Here is a 14,723-nt window from a genome sequence, read left to right as displayed (position 1 = left end):
CCCCCCCCCCCCCCAAGTGCGCTGGGTGCAGGGCCCACTCTCCTGCAAGGATGCTCCCCCCCAGGGGGGCTCCTCAACACCCCGCCGTCCTGCTGCCGTTGTTCTGGAGCCCCCGAAGCGTGCCCTCGTTGAACTGGTAGGTGAGCTTCCTCTTCACCTTGCAGATCTCGCCGGTGCGAGAGTAGTTGCGGAGCGCTCGCGCCATCTTCTGGTAGGTCATGGTCTTGCGGTTTCCTTTGCGCCGGCCCCACAGCTGGGCCAGCCTTTCCTTGTTCTGCGAGGAGAACTGGAAGGTCCCGTCGCCCGACTGCGCCCACCAGATGCAGCTGCGCATCTCTGGGTTCTGCAGCATCTCGTAGAGGAACTGGAAGAGACGCTCTTTCTTCTTTCCTGGCCAGGAAGAGAGACGTAGGAAGAGAGCGATAATCAAACACGAAAGAAAGCCAATGTGATAGGGGAAACCTCACTTTGAAGGTTTTTGTTTTGCTATTTTGCTGTTCATGTTTTATTTTAAAGTGTCGTCATGACAGTGTCTCTGTACGCTGTGAAATGATCAGTGTTAAGTCTGGCGAGAGTGGGACCAAATGCTATCTGAAAGATTGATTTAATAATGAGCATTTTACTGTACAAAAACATCTAGAAAAGTATATTTTATATATATATATATATATATATATATATATATATAATAATGATTAAAGCTGAAACAAGCATTCTGAAGATACATCACATTCCCAATAATTAGATCTCTCTCAAACCAAATGTTGTTTAACAGTATAAAAAAGAAGAAAAACAACACCACGGTGGTAAGGCGGTGTATCCCCAGGTAGCACTAATTGGATTAGATAGGGTATAATTGGCTACCAAATTGGGAGAAAAGGGGAAAGAAATTGGTAAAAATTCTTTAAAAAAAGAAAAGAAAAACAACACCACCATGAATAATAATTCAAAGGACATCCTGTGATACCTGTTATTGGAGGGAGAGGCAGACTGTCACACCCCCTCTTTCCTTTCCGGTCCATGGGGGGCGAGGGGGGGTAGTCGTTGGACCCGGAGCTTGTGGACTGGGAGTCCGAGTCGCTGTTGGGGTTGGTGTGGTACGCACACTGCCACTTCCCCTGAAACCAGTTAAAGACATTTCCAAGTTGACATTAGGCCGATCACGTCTGCTTCAAACTGACCTCATACCCCCCTCCTTATTAACAGAACTGTTCCGACAATGTGCAAATACGCCATTGGCGTCACGCTAAAACGTTAAACCACCGCCATTCGTGAACCCTTTGAAGCCTAATGACGCGATTCGTGTCAAAAAACTCTCTGTCCAATAACTCTTATTTCTGATAGCTGGATTATTTTCTTCTTTTTTTTTTTTTTTGCAGGGGAAACTTGCAATGGTCAAATATTGACTGTCAATATTTTTGGGTTGTGCCAGCTCGTCAGGAGCATTTGGGGGTTAGGTGTCTTGCTCAGGGACACTTCGACACAGCCCGGGCGGGGGATCGAACCGGCAACCCTCCGACTGCCAGACGACTGCTCGTACTGCCTGAGCTAATGTCGCCCCGATTAAGTCAATAAGGTTCTAAATAAAGTGTTCGGTAAGTGTATATGTTCTACTACTGTATTCGCCGCTATAAGTATTGACATTTAACTAATCTTTTGCAGTACAGCACCTAATTTTGTAGGCAGTTTGTTACTTGCTTCAGTAGCTTGTAATCATTCAGTTCATGCCAAAAAAAAATATAATTTGTTCATTAGTTAATGTCAGAATTAGTAGTTATATTAATACATTAATAAATGCCTATTTATTTTACTTTTTAGAATATAGTGTAATGCTTATTTTATAATGAGTTGTATTATTGTTGTCCACAACATGTAATTGCTTGTTTAATTGGTTGCAGTATTTAATTAGCTTTATTTTAGTTTAATTAGCCCCTTTCAGTTCTTTGAGCATATTTCTACCAGGTACTCTGCTGGTATATTTCTATATATTATAAAGCAATTTCCTATTGACCTGGATGCATGATGTGGTTAATTCAGACCATCTATTCTCGTAATGTACGATGATACACGTGAACTGACACTTGACTGACACTTGATTTTGGAGATATACTCAAGTGAGCATACACTCAGTGATCACTTTAAATAGACCTATTAAATAGACCTGTACACCAGCATGTTAATGCTGATATTTAATCAGCCAATCATGTGACAGCAGCTAAATGCATAAAAGCACGCTGACCTGGTCAAGAGGTTCAGCTATTTTTCAGGCCAAATGTCAGAATGGGGAATAAATGTGATCTAAGTGACTTTTACAATGGAATGATTGTTGGTGCCCGACAGGGTGGTTTGAATATCTCAGAAACTGCTGATCTTCTGGGATTTTCATGCACAACAGAGTTTGCAGAGAATGGTGCAAAAAACAAAAAACATCCAGTGAGCTACAGTTCTGCGGGCAGAAATGCCTTGATAATGAGAAAGGTCAGTGGAGAAGGTCTGGTCAAAGCTGACAGGAAGGTGACAGTATCGCAAATAACCATACATTACAACAGTGGTATGCAGAAGAGTGTCTCTGAAAGCACAACGTGTCAAAACCTTTAAGTACATAGGCTACAGAAGGCCAATAAGTCTAAAGAATAATTCTAATAAATAGCTGATAAAGTGCTCACTGAGTGTATATATTTATAAAAAGTGAAAATTATTTGTCATATAGAGGGAGATGTAATGTGCAAGTTGTATCCGCCCATAAAGGGTTAACATGCTTGGAATAAAATATTTCATAAAAATGTTTCTGTAGCCTGTGGTATTTGTGGGAAGGGTAATTCTTGTAACAATTTTCAGAACTTATTTTCAGGTGCTTACCATATATGTGTATATGCTATCTTTGTAATTTTGCTGGACATACCCGTCTCTTTTGTAAGCTTTCCTTGGTGTTTTTAACACTTGGGTTGCAGTCATATTAAAATGGAAATTTATGTAAATTCAAGAAAAACATAGGATACACATTGTTGTGTGAGAAACCTTGTCACTGTGGCATTTTCAAAGATAAAACATAATTTGGGGAGCCTTCTCTGATATCACACAGAGGAAAGTCCACACTGTGTTGACACTTTGGTATACGGCTGGGGAAATGAGAAGGGGCGGAGCCTCCATTGTGCCATTTCACAGAAAATTCACAGGTTTCTGTCACACACATACTATTTGCATGTGGCCGCAGTATATTGTACGCACACAAATGCGCACGCACACACTTCGTCCTTAATAATGTGCATGTGTTCCATTGGATATCAGCAAGTTTCTGAGGGACAAACGTCAGAACGGCACAACAAAAACAGAATGCACCAGACCTACAGTGCATGTTTTAATGTGTTTGACACACAAACTAACGCTTTCATGCACTAAATGCTTTTATGCACTAGAAGGGCTAAAAGCTGGATAACTCGTGCTGGGTAGTGTAAAGTTGCTTGGCACTTTTCAAACCGCTGGTCTTCTTTCCTAGTTCCCTGTCTGATGTTTCATTTCATCACAAGATCACAGTCTGCAGCCTTCTAGCTAGCACCTTTTAGCCAGCAGCTTTCAGAAAGATATGTTCTGCTTGTTCGACTTTGAGTTGGTCATGTTGATAGCGTTTTCTTAAAAGTATTTTATGAAGAGTATTTACATTATCATGAATATGCAAGTCATTAAGGAGGTAGGGGGAGATGTATGCACACATTCCTTGCCCCCAATCCCGGAAACGCTTTGTAAAATACATACTATTTTGGAAAATAGTTTTTTACTGTAAGTTTTGACATTGTATCAACATTTAGCATGATTGCAGAGGATTTTCTGAAATGTATGAATAGTCACTGCAGTATGTTCTTCATGTATGTGTGTGTGTGACTTTGTTTGTTTGTGTGATATTATCCAGCCTTTCCGTAAGCATGCGTGTTGGTGAAACGAAGGACGACTTTCATAGCAGGGTTATTTTATGACACACATGCATTTTGCCGTTATTAGTAATTAAGTTACATCTATAAGCAGAGATACGGGAGGAAGTCTCGAGGCCATGTAGAAGACTTACAGCTAGCATGTTTTTGCATTTACACAGGGTTTATTTTGAGACTTGGGGGTATGGGTGTGTGTTCGTGGTGGTGAGGCAGGACTCACCCACTCGGCACTGGCTGGGCTGAGCCACGTCGCTTGCTGTGGTGTCTGGTGAGTCGACCCCTCCTCCACGGTCCTGGTCAGCGCGCTGTACCGCCACTCGTATGCAAATCGGCCTGACCAACTGTTTTCTGCACAACAACGAAACTGAGCAGTCAACACCAACGCGTCAAACACATTCACTTTGCATTGCACACTGGTTCATGGACGCAGACAAACACTTGTTGTACACACAGACAGATACAGACACCCACATACTGTATACATGTACAAAGAAGACACAAACACATTCAGACTGTTCGTAGGCATAGGCACACACACACACACACACACACATACCATACATGTGTACTGTACGTGGAAGCAGACACACAAACACTTGGTGTACACACAGGCAGATATATACACCTACATACTGTATACACACATATAGACTGTACACAGGGATAGGCACACATACACATACACTGATATTATACATGTGTACTGTACGTGGAAGCAGACACACAAACGCCTGTTGTACACACAGACATACACACATACATAGGACACATACTGGACACCACAGGTGTCCAGCTCTAGTCCTAGAGGGCCGCAGTGTCTGCTGGCTTTCACGTTGTTCTCGGCACCCGCAGCTCATACAAGGCATCGATTGTCCAAAGAAACCACACACCATATTCTCAAGGCTTTAATTGACAGCTCACCAAAAGGAAACCACGAAAACGGCTCTCTCAGAATTCAGTTTGACACCCCTGCTATACAGGCCACAGGCAAACACCCACGCATAGACAGTACACAGGCATAGGCACGCGCACACACACACACACACACACACACACATTCTGTACAGGCGTTCATGGAAGCAGTGGACTCTAAGCATAAACACATACTGCACGCACAGGCAAATACACACACAAAATGCAAAGAAGATAATTCCAGTTGAAAGGCTGCTGTTGTTTGTCCTGCTCTTAGTCACTAAGTGTTTTTGGGAAACAAGCCAGGAAATACTAGGAGTGTTTAATGTTCTTTGGGCTTTCATGCAGGTGCTTTTGTGCAATATGTAATCTGATAGGAGAACAATGATGTAAAGGCAATAGTTTACTTTTTGTTTTAGTAAATGTGGCTGTTAAACTCATATTTAAACTGTTACAAAATATTCCTCACAAATACAGTATTGAAATACAATACAAAATATATATAACTCTTCCCTCTCACTTACAGCATAAATAGGGTTACATATTTATGCTACTTCAATATTAAATAGAAATGAGGTGTGCCCCTGTTTAAACTTTACATTTGTTACAAGCAGCCAATTGGTAGCAATCTGGCTAAATAGTCGATCAACAAAATCAATTTTCATGGGATATTCACACTGATAAGTATGCACCCTCTGTCTTCATCATAAGTGAGCAACTTTAATCCAGAATTTGGGTTAATTTTATTCCAATTCAGGCAATTCAGTAAAAATTCAATTAAATTAATCCAAAAAATAATTGTAGTGCATTGTGGGAACATTGTTCTGTGGAGCCTGCTACTCTAGGTCTCAAAGGAGTAAAAAAATGAAAAACTATTCCTACAAATTATAACTGTTCTCTGGAATTATAAAAATGCTCTCTCAAATTACTAATTGGTGACCTAAAGAGAGACCTGCTCCCTCAAATTAGTAACACATACCCTCAAATTATTTCATTTGTCCCCCTGAATTAGTAATTAAGTACTTTATCAACACGTTGCAAGCAAACATTTAGCATTTTTTACCCGGTCTGTGTGCATGGAATACCAAGTTCCACTGTTACTAGAGAGGTGCAATTGAAGGAACTCAATGAGAACATCAAAGCTTAAATGAGGGAACACATTATTCATTTGAGGCCACAAATTAGTAGTTAAATTAATTGATTTGAGGGCATGGATTTTAAACTCCTGGGCACAAATAAAATAGGTTGTGGACGGGGGTTACTAATTTGAGGACGCCAGTCAGTAATGGGTGAGCACTGATCACTAATTTGAGGGAAGGGTTCTCTAATTTCAAGCAAATGTTCTCCCTTGAGCGAGCTCTATATCTTGAAATTACAAATATGAGAATAATTGTCCTGAACTTGAACTGAAATGGAAATGGACAGGTATCTGGGCCTTTCCAGAACATTTCCTCACCCACAATGCTGGGCTCCTCCTCGCTCCTGCAGTAGGGAGCAGGGCCTCCCTGCTGCACCTCCACGGAGTGCTCCTGCAGGTACTCCTCAATCACGTCCAGGTCTACCTCTGCTGAGGGGGAGGACTCCCACTCCCTCGACCCAAAGTCCTGGAGGTAACGGATCTGTCGCACACAAACACAATGGGTCAGATGGATCAGACCACATGCATCTACCAACCTCCACCAACATCTACTGCAGGGATGGGCAACTCCAGTCCAACTCCAGGATTTACCTGCCAACGGTTACCCTGGCTCAATCAGCTAATTAGCCACACAAACCTTGACCGATTCACTCATAAATTAGACCACGATAAAAAGGTACACAACAAGAACATTCATCAGCTGCTGTTTATATCACAGAATGTTTAAATGACAGATCATGTAAATGATTGAGCTAATTAAATGATTAAGAGCAGAAGTTGGTCTGAAATCCTGAAACAGATACAGCGCAGTTTGCCCATCCCTGACCTACTGATTATCAGGGATCTTCAAATCACGGTCCTCAAGGTCCTCAAACTGCTGGTTTCCCCCGTCCCTTTACCTGGGAGTCAGGTGTGAAGACAGTCTGGCCAATCAGTAGCGCTAACTGTTCTGTTAATTACCCACGAGAAAAGAAAACCAGGACTGGATTTTGATTCAAGGTCCAGATTTGATGATCCCTGATATAGAAACTTGTGGATACACATTTCTCAAAAAAAAAAGATATATATAGAAGATTGCCACATATGCGTTTAACGGCAACGGCTGTTATTTAGACAAGACAAATAACACATTTCACTTCATATACTATATAACACTTGCAAGCCTACAGCCCTAATTCTGGTTTAAGACCACCAGCTTAGACCATTTCTGATATCCCTGCTGAAACAAACTAGCTCCATACTCAACATGATTTGACCAGTTCAATAATGTTTTGAAACCGCAGGTAGCTGGTATTTCTATTTGGTCATAGCTGGATTTTACACCAGGGACCATACCATTCATGTTCACCAACCCCTCCTGAATGTGTCCTATAAGGAGGAGTGTTTCTATTTAGTGAAACATAACCAACTCTAATTCAGGGAAAGTGAAATTTACGAGCTTGGAGTTATTTGCATGGAGGGTACAGGATTATGTCGTCAGTTATCTGCACACATCAGAAAGTATTTTGCATGACAGACAAAATTCTCTGCTTGTACATCACATGACCCTGTGTGGCTGTATGTGTGTGTTTGTCTTTTAGCAAACTGTGCAGACAACTTTGAAAAAAACTAAAAACTAAAAAAAACTTTGCGCTATAATTAGCGCTTTGACGCTTGCCTTGGACATAGCAATACCAGCTATGCACATTTCACAAATACAAATAAAAACAAATAAAATAGTCTTTACATTTTGTGACACTGCTGTCGAAATAAAAAATACAACTCGCTGACCCACAACCATTTTTACACGTTGCCCTTGTGACTCACTGTGGTTTATCCTCACATGACAGTGAGCAAGAAAAGTGTGATTTAAATAACCGTTCAGAAATTCACTCACAGATTCTAGTGTGGCCAGCATGCTGGATTAATAAAACCTGCAAAACAAAAGAGAAAACAAATTCAGTGAACATCCAGAGTGGTAGGAATACTGGCTCAGCTTTTTGGAAATACCTCATGACTGCTTTCGGTATGTTCAGGCAAAATAAGTTTGGTTTGTTCGTATATCAACGAGAAATAAATGTCATTGCTGATAGCAGGCAGAATAACTGTAGCAAGACCATGTTAAATCCAAACATTGTATTTCCCACCGTTCAAAGAAACTGATAGAAGCTGTTGCTCCTTGCCATTTTAAAGTGCAGAGATACAAACACAAAACATAATCTGCTCATTATTCCAAACGACACAGGTGGATACTCTTAAGTTTTCTGCCAGTCCCTCTGAACTAGACCCTTCATCCAACGCATTCTTCAATGACAGAAGCTTCACTGTTTGCATTTGACCAGCACTTTACTGAAGCTCAGCTAAAAGTCACACAGTCACAAAACTGAGCGGAGCGAGACTTGCTTTCGGTATCTACGGAAGGACAGTTCCCCGGCGCCACGGGCGGCGCTGACTCACTCGGCGGGCGGGAGCGGAGGCGTGCGCGGACGGGCCGGCGGGCCAGAGAGGAGCGGGGGGAAATACCTTGCCGCGGGCGGCGCTGGGGCTCTGCTGCGCGTGGCGGCGGAGGAGGAGGAGGAGGCAGCTGACGAGGAAGACGAGGCTCCAGGACAGGCACGCTCAGGAAGAGGAAGGAAGGGAGCGGCTACGATCCGAGAGAGAGAGAGAGCGAGAGAGGGCGACGGCGACACACCTGAACTAGGCTGCTGCCGGCAAGGCCCAGCCTTTTATACGCCCTGCCCCCCTCCCCTCCTCTCCTCCACTCCTCCCCTCCTCTCCTCCACTCCCCCTCTGCCGTATTCCCCACCGCCTGCTGCCAAGACTCTTATCGCCGTATGCAAAGTTTCTCACAATCAGACTCTCGGCAAGATTAACAGCATGCCGCTCTTATCAGGCCTTCCAGTAGCCCTCCAACCACGGGCAGTTTTTGTTTTCTAAGGTCCCCATTGTTCTTTTCCTGGCCTCCCTCATTACAGCGATGCCTTCTTCACCTTTATGAATAAGAGTAGTGTTTTGTATTGTTTCGTTTTTTTTCTAAACTCAGGCCTCTTCTAACTTGACACAGGTGTACATGCTGCTACTTATTTCACGCAGACACACAGTGGGGGGCGGTTGGGGGGGGGGGGGGGGGGTGTATTGGCAAACTGAAGTGGGAGTATCAACTGAAAAATTCTGCCTGCTGAACGTGGATGTGTGAGGTGCTGGAAATGTAATTTCTCGGAGGGCACCGGGGAATATTATTGTGACAATAATATTCAGACCCCGATTCTTGGGGAATAACTGAAGAAGAATTCTGTTGTGAAATATGTTTATTAACAAAATTATTATGTTTATTATGACACATTTACACTGTGATGGATCACATGTTCTCCAGCCTGCTATAAGGTATAGCACAGTGACTCTGCCAAGTGAATATGCAAAAGCACTTCAAAGCTGTTCAATCAAAAGTTAATCTACAACATTTTTTTAAATGACCCTTTGCATAGTGTTTTATTGCACTGTGTGTTCAGGTTTGGGTCCAAACTGTTCAGATCATATGTCACAAGTAATCAACACCATGCTGAAAAAAAACTGCTCAAGCTAGGTTTTGAAACAACTGGTATCTGGTTGAGCAGTTCAGACCAGCTCCATACTCAACATGGTGTGACCAGCTCAAGCTAGGTTTTGAAGCAGCTGGTAGCTGGTATTGCAACTTTACACCAGGGCAGTCACTCAGGAAATAGTCTGGATGACCCTATGTTTGGTGTATTTTTAGACTGTTGTCACATTTGTGAAAATATACACACAGACACACACACACGCTCTCTCTGACACACAGACACACACACACGCTCTCTCTGACACACACACACACACACACACACACACAGTATTGATTTATAGGTACATGGTCTTGCCTTCACCTTCTAGCGCGGAGCTAAGATTGTCTTCCTTTTCGTTGTAAAGGGGCGTCTTAGACTGACGAATAATACAAATCTTCATAATCAGAACTATGATTTGCGTTTTTATGCCCCCCTCAAATTACTGAGTCATCAGGCATCTACACACTACAGAAGAACCTGAGTCAAAGCCTCAAATAAGGCTGCAACTGCAAATAAGGCTGCAACCGATGACAGTTTGTGAGGCACTCCGGGCAAGATTGACAAGAAGCCAAGGACAAAATGTAATTTTGTAATGGTGCATAATTTACATAGTGTTTATGTGAAATAAAAAATACAAAATTTGAGACAACACTCCACACAACACAAAAAAAAACAACTCAATATAGATTTTGAAACTGCTTGTAGCTGGTTGACCAGTCCAGACCAGCTCCACACTCAAAATGGTTACTTAAGCTATGTTTTGAAACAGCTGGTAGCTGGTAATTTCAAGCTGGTCATAGCTGGATTTCACTCCAGGGGCTTGTATGTATTTTGCTTGAATACTGCATTCCCGTAAACGTGGAGAATAATAAGATAGCACTATGCTGTTACTAACACATTTCTGAAAGTAGCACTATGCTGTTACTAACAAATTACTGAAAGTAGCATTACGCTGTTACTAACACATTACTAAAAGTAGCAATATGCTGTTACTAACACATTACTCAAAGTAACATTATGCTGTTACTAACACATTACTCAAAGTAACATTATGCTGTTACTAACAAATTACTGAAAGTAGCATTACGCTGTTACTAACACATTACTCAAAGTAGCAATATGCTGTTACTAACACATTACTCAAAGTAACATTATGCTGTTACTAACACATTACTCAAAGTAACATTATGCTGTTACTAACACATTACTCAAAGTAACATTATGCTGTTACTAACACATTACTCAAAGTAACATTATGCTGTTACTAACAAATTACTGAAAGTAGCATTACGCTGTTACTAACACATTACTCAAAGTAGCAATATGCTGTTACTAACACATTACTCAAAGTAACATTATGCTGTTACTAACACATTACTCAAAGTAACATTATGCTGTTACTAACACATTACTCAAAGTAACATTATGCTGTTACTAACACATTACTCAAAGTAACATTATGCTGTTTCTAACACATTACTCAAAGTAACATTATGCTGTTACTAACACATTACTCAAAGTAACATTATGCTGTTTCTAACACATTACTCAAAGTAACATTATGCTGTTTCTAACACATTACTCAAAGTAACATTATGCTGTTACTAACATATTACTCAAAGTAACATTATGCTGTTACTAACACATTACTCAAGTACTGAGTCTGACGCACACAGGGTGCCAAAGGGGATGTGGCTTTTACAAGAATGCATTATTTTAGTTAAAAAGTTGAAACAAAATGGCCCCCTGCTGGTCCATGTGGTGCGATGTGCGATGTTTTGCTGACATATAGATCACGCATATTGCCACTGGTCACATACAGTGGTATTTGACTTAAAATGTTTTCACGTTAACCCAACATTTTCAAGTGCTGTTAATCTTTGCCAGACAGTCTAGATGCAGTCAAACTGCATTTTCCCTGGGTGACTGGACAGCTCAAGACTAAAATAGACTGCTACTCGTTACATTACATTACATGTAATGTCATTTGGCTGACGCTTTTATCCAAAGCAACTTACAGTTGATTAGACTAAGTAGGAGACAATCCTCCCCTGGAGCAATGCAGGGTTAAGGGCCTTGCTCAAGGGCCCAACAGCTGTGTGGATCTTATTGTGGCTACACCAGGGAGAGTGTGAGAGACATATTCATGGTTTTTTGGTTTGTTTTTGAATGTGACATTGAGTGCATGCCCCTCATAACACATAGAAGCTCATTTCCTGAAGTGCAGTATAGAAATACTACATACACAGAGAAACAGATGATAATATTCTAAAATGTTTCTTACAAAGGACATTTGTGCCCTGTATAAGCATCCATGTGCAGTTATAACTCATGTTGACCCTGCAGAAGGTGCTATAATGCAGGAGGTAGCCACTTAACCTGCTCCTCCAAACAGTAAATCATGGAGCTGCAACTCAATGTTCAGTATGAGGCATGCTGACATGGAGACAAGGTCATGTGATCCCTTGGATTGTTGTCTTTTTCATCCAGAAATAAAAATACACACAGTTATCACTTTATTATGTCATCATGTCAGCAATCACGTGGCAGCAGCTAAATGCATAAAAGCATGCAGACATGGTCAAGAGGTTCAGCTGTTTTTCAGACCAAGTTTCAGAATGGGGAAGAAATGTGATCTAAGTGACTTTGACCATGGAATATTTATTGGTGCCAGACAGGGTGGTTTGACTATCTGGCTGATCTCCTGGGATTTTCACACAGAACAGCCTCGAGAGTTTTCAGAGAATGGTGCAAAACGTGAGCAGCAGTTCTGCAGACAGAAACGCCTTGTTAATGAGAGAGGTCAGAGGAGAAGCACCAGACTCGTCAAAGCTGACAGGAATCGCATCAAACATCTAAGTGGATAGGCAACAGCAGCAGAAGACTTAGGTCTAAAAAAATAAGTGCTCACTGAATGCACATCATTACCATTCAAAATTCAATATATATGCATATGGAGTTGTGTTCAAATAAATAGCAGTACAACATCAGTAACCTGATGAACCACTGTTATTAGTTGTAGTGATATTTCTGCATGGCAAATACTTTACTTGTAGATGTAGTATGTAATAGAAAAACCACAGACCCAACTGTCATGACATGCACGCTGCTTGTTCTGAGTAATTGACTCATACATTGAAAGGGGTGTGTTCAAAAATAATAGCTTAATTAGAGAATTTATTAATTCTGTGAAAAAACGTGTCATTAATTGTCCTTTATTAAGGAAGAAGGGAAGCAAATGTTATAAAACATTTTACATTATAAAATATATTTCTGTCTGAATTGGTAAGTAAAATGGGCCATTCCAAACATTGTTCGGAGGGACAACGTCATTTCATTAAAAAGTTGATTGGAGATGAGAAAACGTATAAAGAAGTGCAGCAAATTATAGGATGCTCAGCTAAAATGATCTCAAATGCTTTAAAATGGCAACAGAAACCCAAAACACACGGAAGAAAATGAGCAACTACTGTTATAATGGATCAAAGAATAGTCAGAATGGCAAAGATTCAGCCATTCATCAGCTCCAGAAAGATTTAAGTTGATCTACAATTACCTATAAGTGCGGTTACAGACATTTGATCAAAGCTAAGCTATCAGCAAGAAGGCCCTGTAAAGCACCATTTTTTTTAAAACCGCATGTGCAGAATTGGTTAAAATTTGCCAAGGAAAACATCAGTTGGCCCAAAGAGAAATGGCGTAACATTCTGTGGTCTAGTGGTTGTCGACAGTATGTCAGATGACCCCCGGGTAGTGAATTCAAAGCACAGTACACTGTGAAGACAGTTAAGCATGGTGGCACAAACATCATGGTATGGGGATGTTTTCCATACTACGGTGTTGGGTTCATATACTAGGGATCATGGATCAGTTTGAATACATGAAAATACTTGAAGAGATTATGTTGCCATATGCTGAAGAGGAAATGCCCCTGAAATGGATGTTTCAACTAGACAACGACCCCAAACGCACGAGTAAGCAAGCAACATCTTGGTTCCAGACAAAAAGGATTGAGTGGATTGGAGTGGCCTGCTCAATCCCTCAACCTCAACCCCATTGAAAACTTGTGGGGTGACATTAAAAATGCAGTTTCTGAAGCAAAATCCCAAAATTTACAGGAACTGTGTAATGTAGTTTGTTTATCCTGGGCTGAAATACCTGTTTCTAGGTGCCAGCAGTTATCAAAAACAATGGTTATGCAACTAAATATTAGTTTAGTAATTTGAAGGGAAGTTAAATCTTGAAAGATTTCTTCAGTTTATACAGTAAGTGTTTGAGTTTGAAGAGAAAAATGTCGGCATTGCAATTTTTTTGAACAGATTCATATTTATTTTTCTTTGCTTCCTGTAAAATAATAACACAGACTTGTTACATTTGTTAATGCTTTGATTTGGAATTTTCACTTTATTCACTTTTTTTAACGCACTGCTATTTATTTGAACACAAATGTATGTATATATATATATATATATATATAAAATTTTTAGGTCGTATCACCCAGCATTACTGCTGAGTGTATACTAAGACACATTATAATATATAGAAAGCTAAGCCCTGCTGAAAAAACAGCTCAAGCTAAGTTTTGAAACAGCTGGTAGCTGGTATTCCAAGCTGGTCATAGCTGGTTTTTACAACAGGATGTACTTATGAGTATAAGTGAAGGCTAAAGCAAAGAGTGCTTATTTAGTGAGTTGTGTAGCCTTGTGCATGCCATAGACTATAATGGCACTTATATATAGTTATATATAGATATTGTTGTATTGTATTGTACTAGATATTTTATTGTATCGGGGTATTCTAGCTGACAACCGTGGTATGCTAGTTCATAAATTGATGTATTCTTCAAGGGTTCCGATTGTACCTATATGTTCATGCCCTTGTCACTTCACACTTGTCCCTGTGTGCACTTTGTTGTACGTCACTCTGGATAAGAGCGTCTTCTAAATGCCTGTAATGTAATGTAATGTGTGTCGTCTGACTTCCCGATGTGGGTCATTGCAGAGTTCTCACATCGTTTATTCGCCGGAATGACCAACATGAGGAAATACACGCAGACGGTGCACCACAACCTTTCAAGTCCGGTTTTTGTCTGAAGTAGGATAATATTTGTGTAGTGCTGTACACTCCAACAGGTGTTTACAAACAATGCTTGTTTCAGTGCAATTCTAGACATTCTAGACATTGTAA

General features: G+C 40.8%; 1 protein-coding gene across 1 annotated transcript; it reads right to left on the bottom strand.

Moving 5' to 3' along the window:
* On the bottom strand, positions 1-8,637 carry LOC133139478 (transcription factor PU.1). Its single transcript, XM_061259052.1, has 6 exons — positions 8,479-8,637; positions 7,853-7,889; positions 6,295-6,457; positions 4,147-4,274; positions 968-1,118; positions 1-390 (listed from the first exon to the last, which is right to left on the bottom strand). The coding sequence occupies exons 2-6, from the start codon at positions 7,871-7,873 to the stop codon at positions 74-76; spliced, it is 780 nt and encodes a 259-aa protein (XP_061115036.1). The 5' UTR covers positions 7,874-7,889; positions 8,479-8,637; the 3' UTR covers positions 1-73.
* Positions 8,638-14,723: the final 6,086 nt, after the last annotated feature.

Source organism: Conger conger, chromosome 10, assembly GCF_963514075.1.
Source record: "Conger conger chromosome 10, fConCon1.1, whole genome shotgun sequence".
Classification (NCBI taxonomy): Eukaryota; Metazoa; Chordata; class Actinopteri; order Anguilliformes; family Congridae; genus Conger; species Conger conger.
This window is presented reverse-complemented; position numbering and strand designations above follow the sequence as displayed.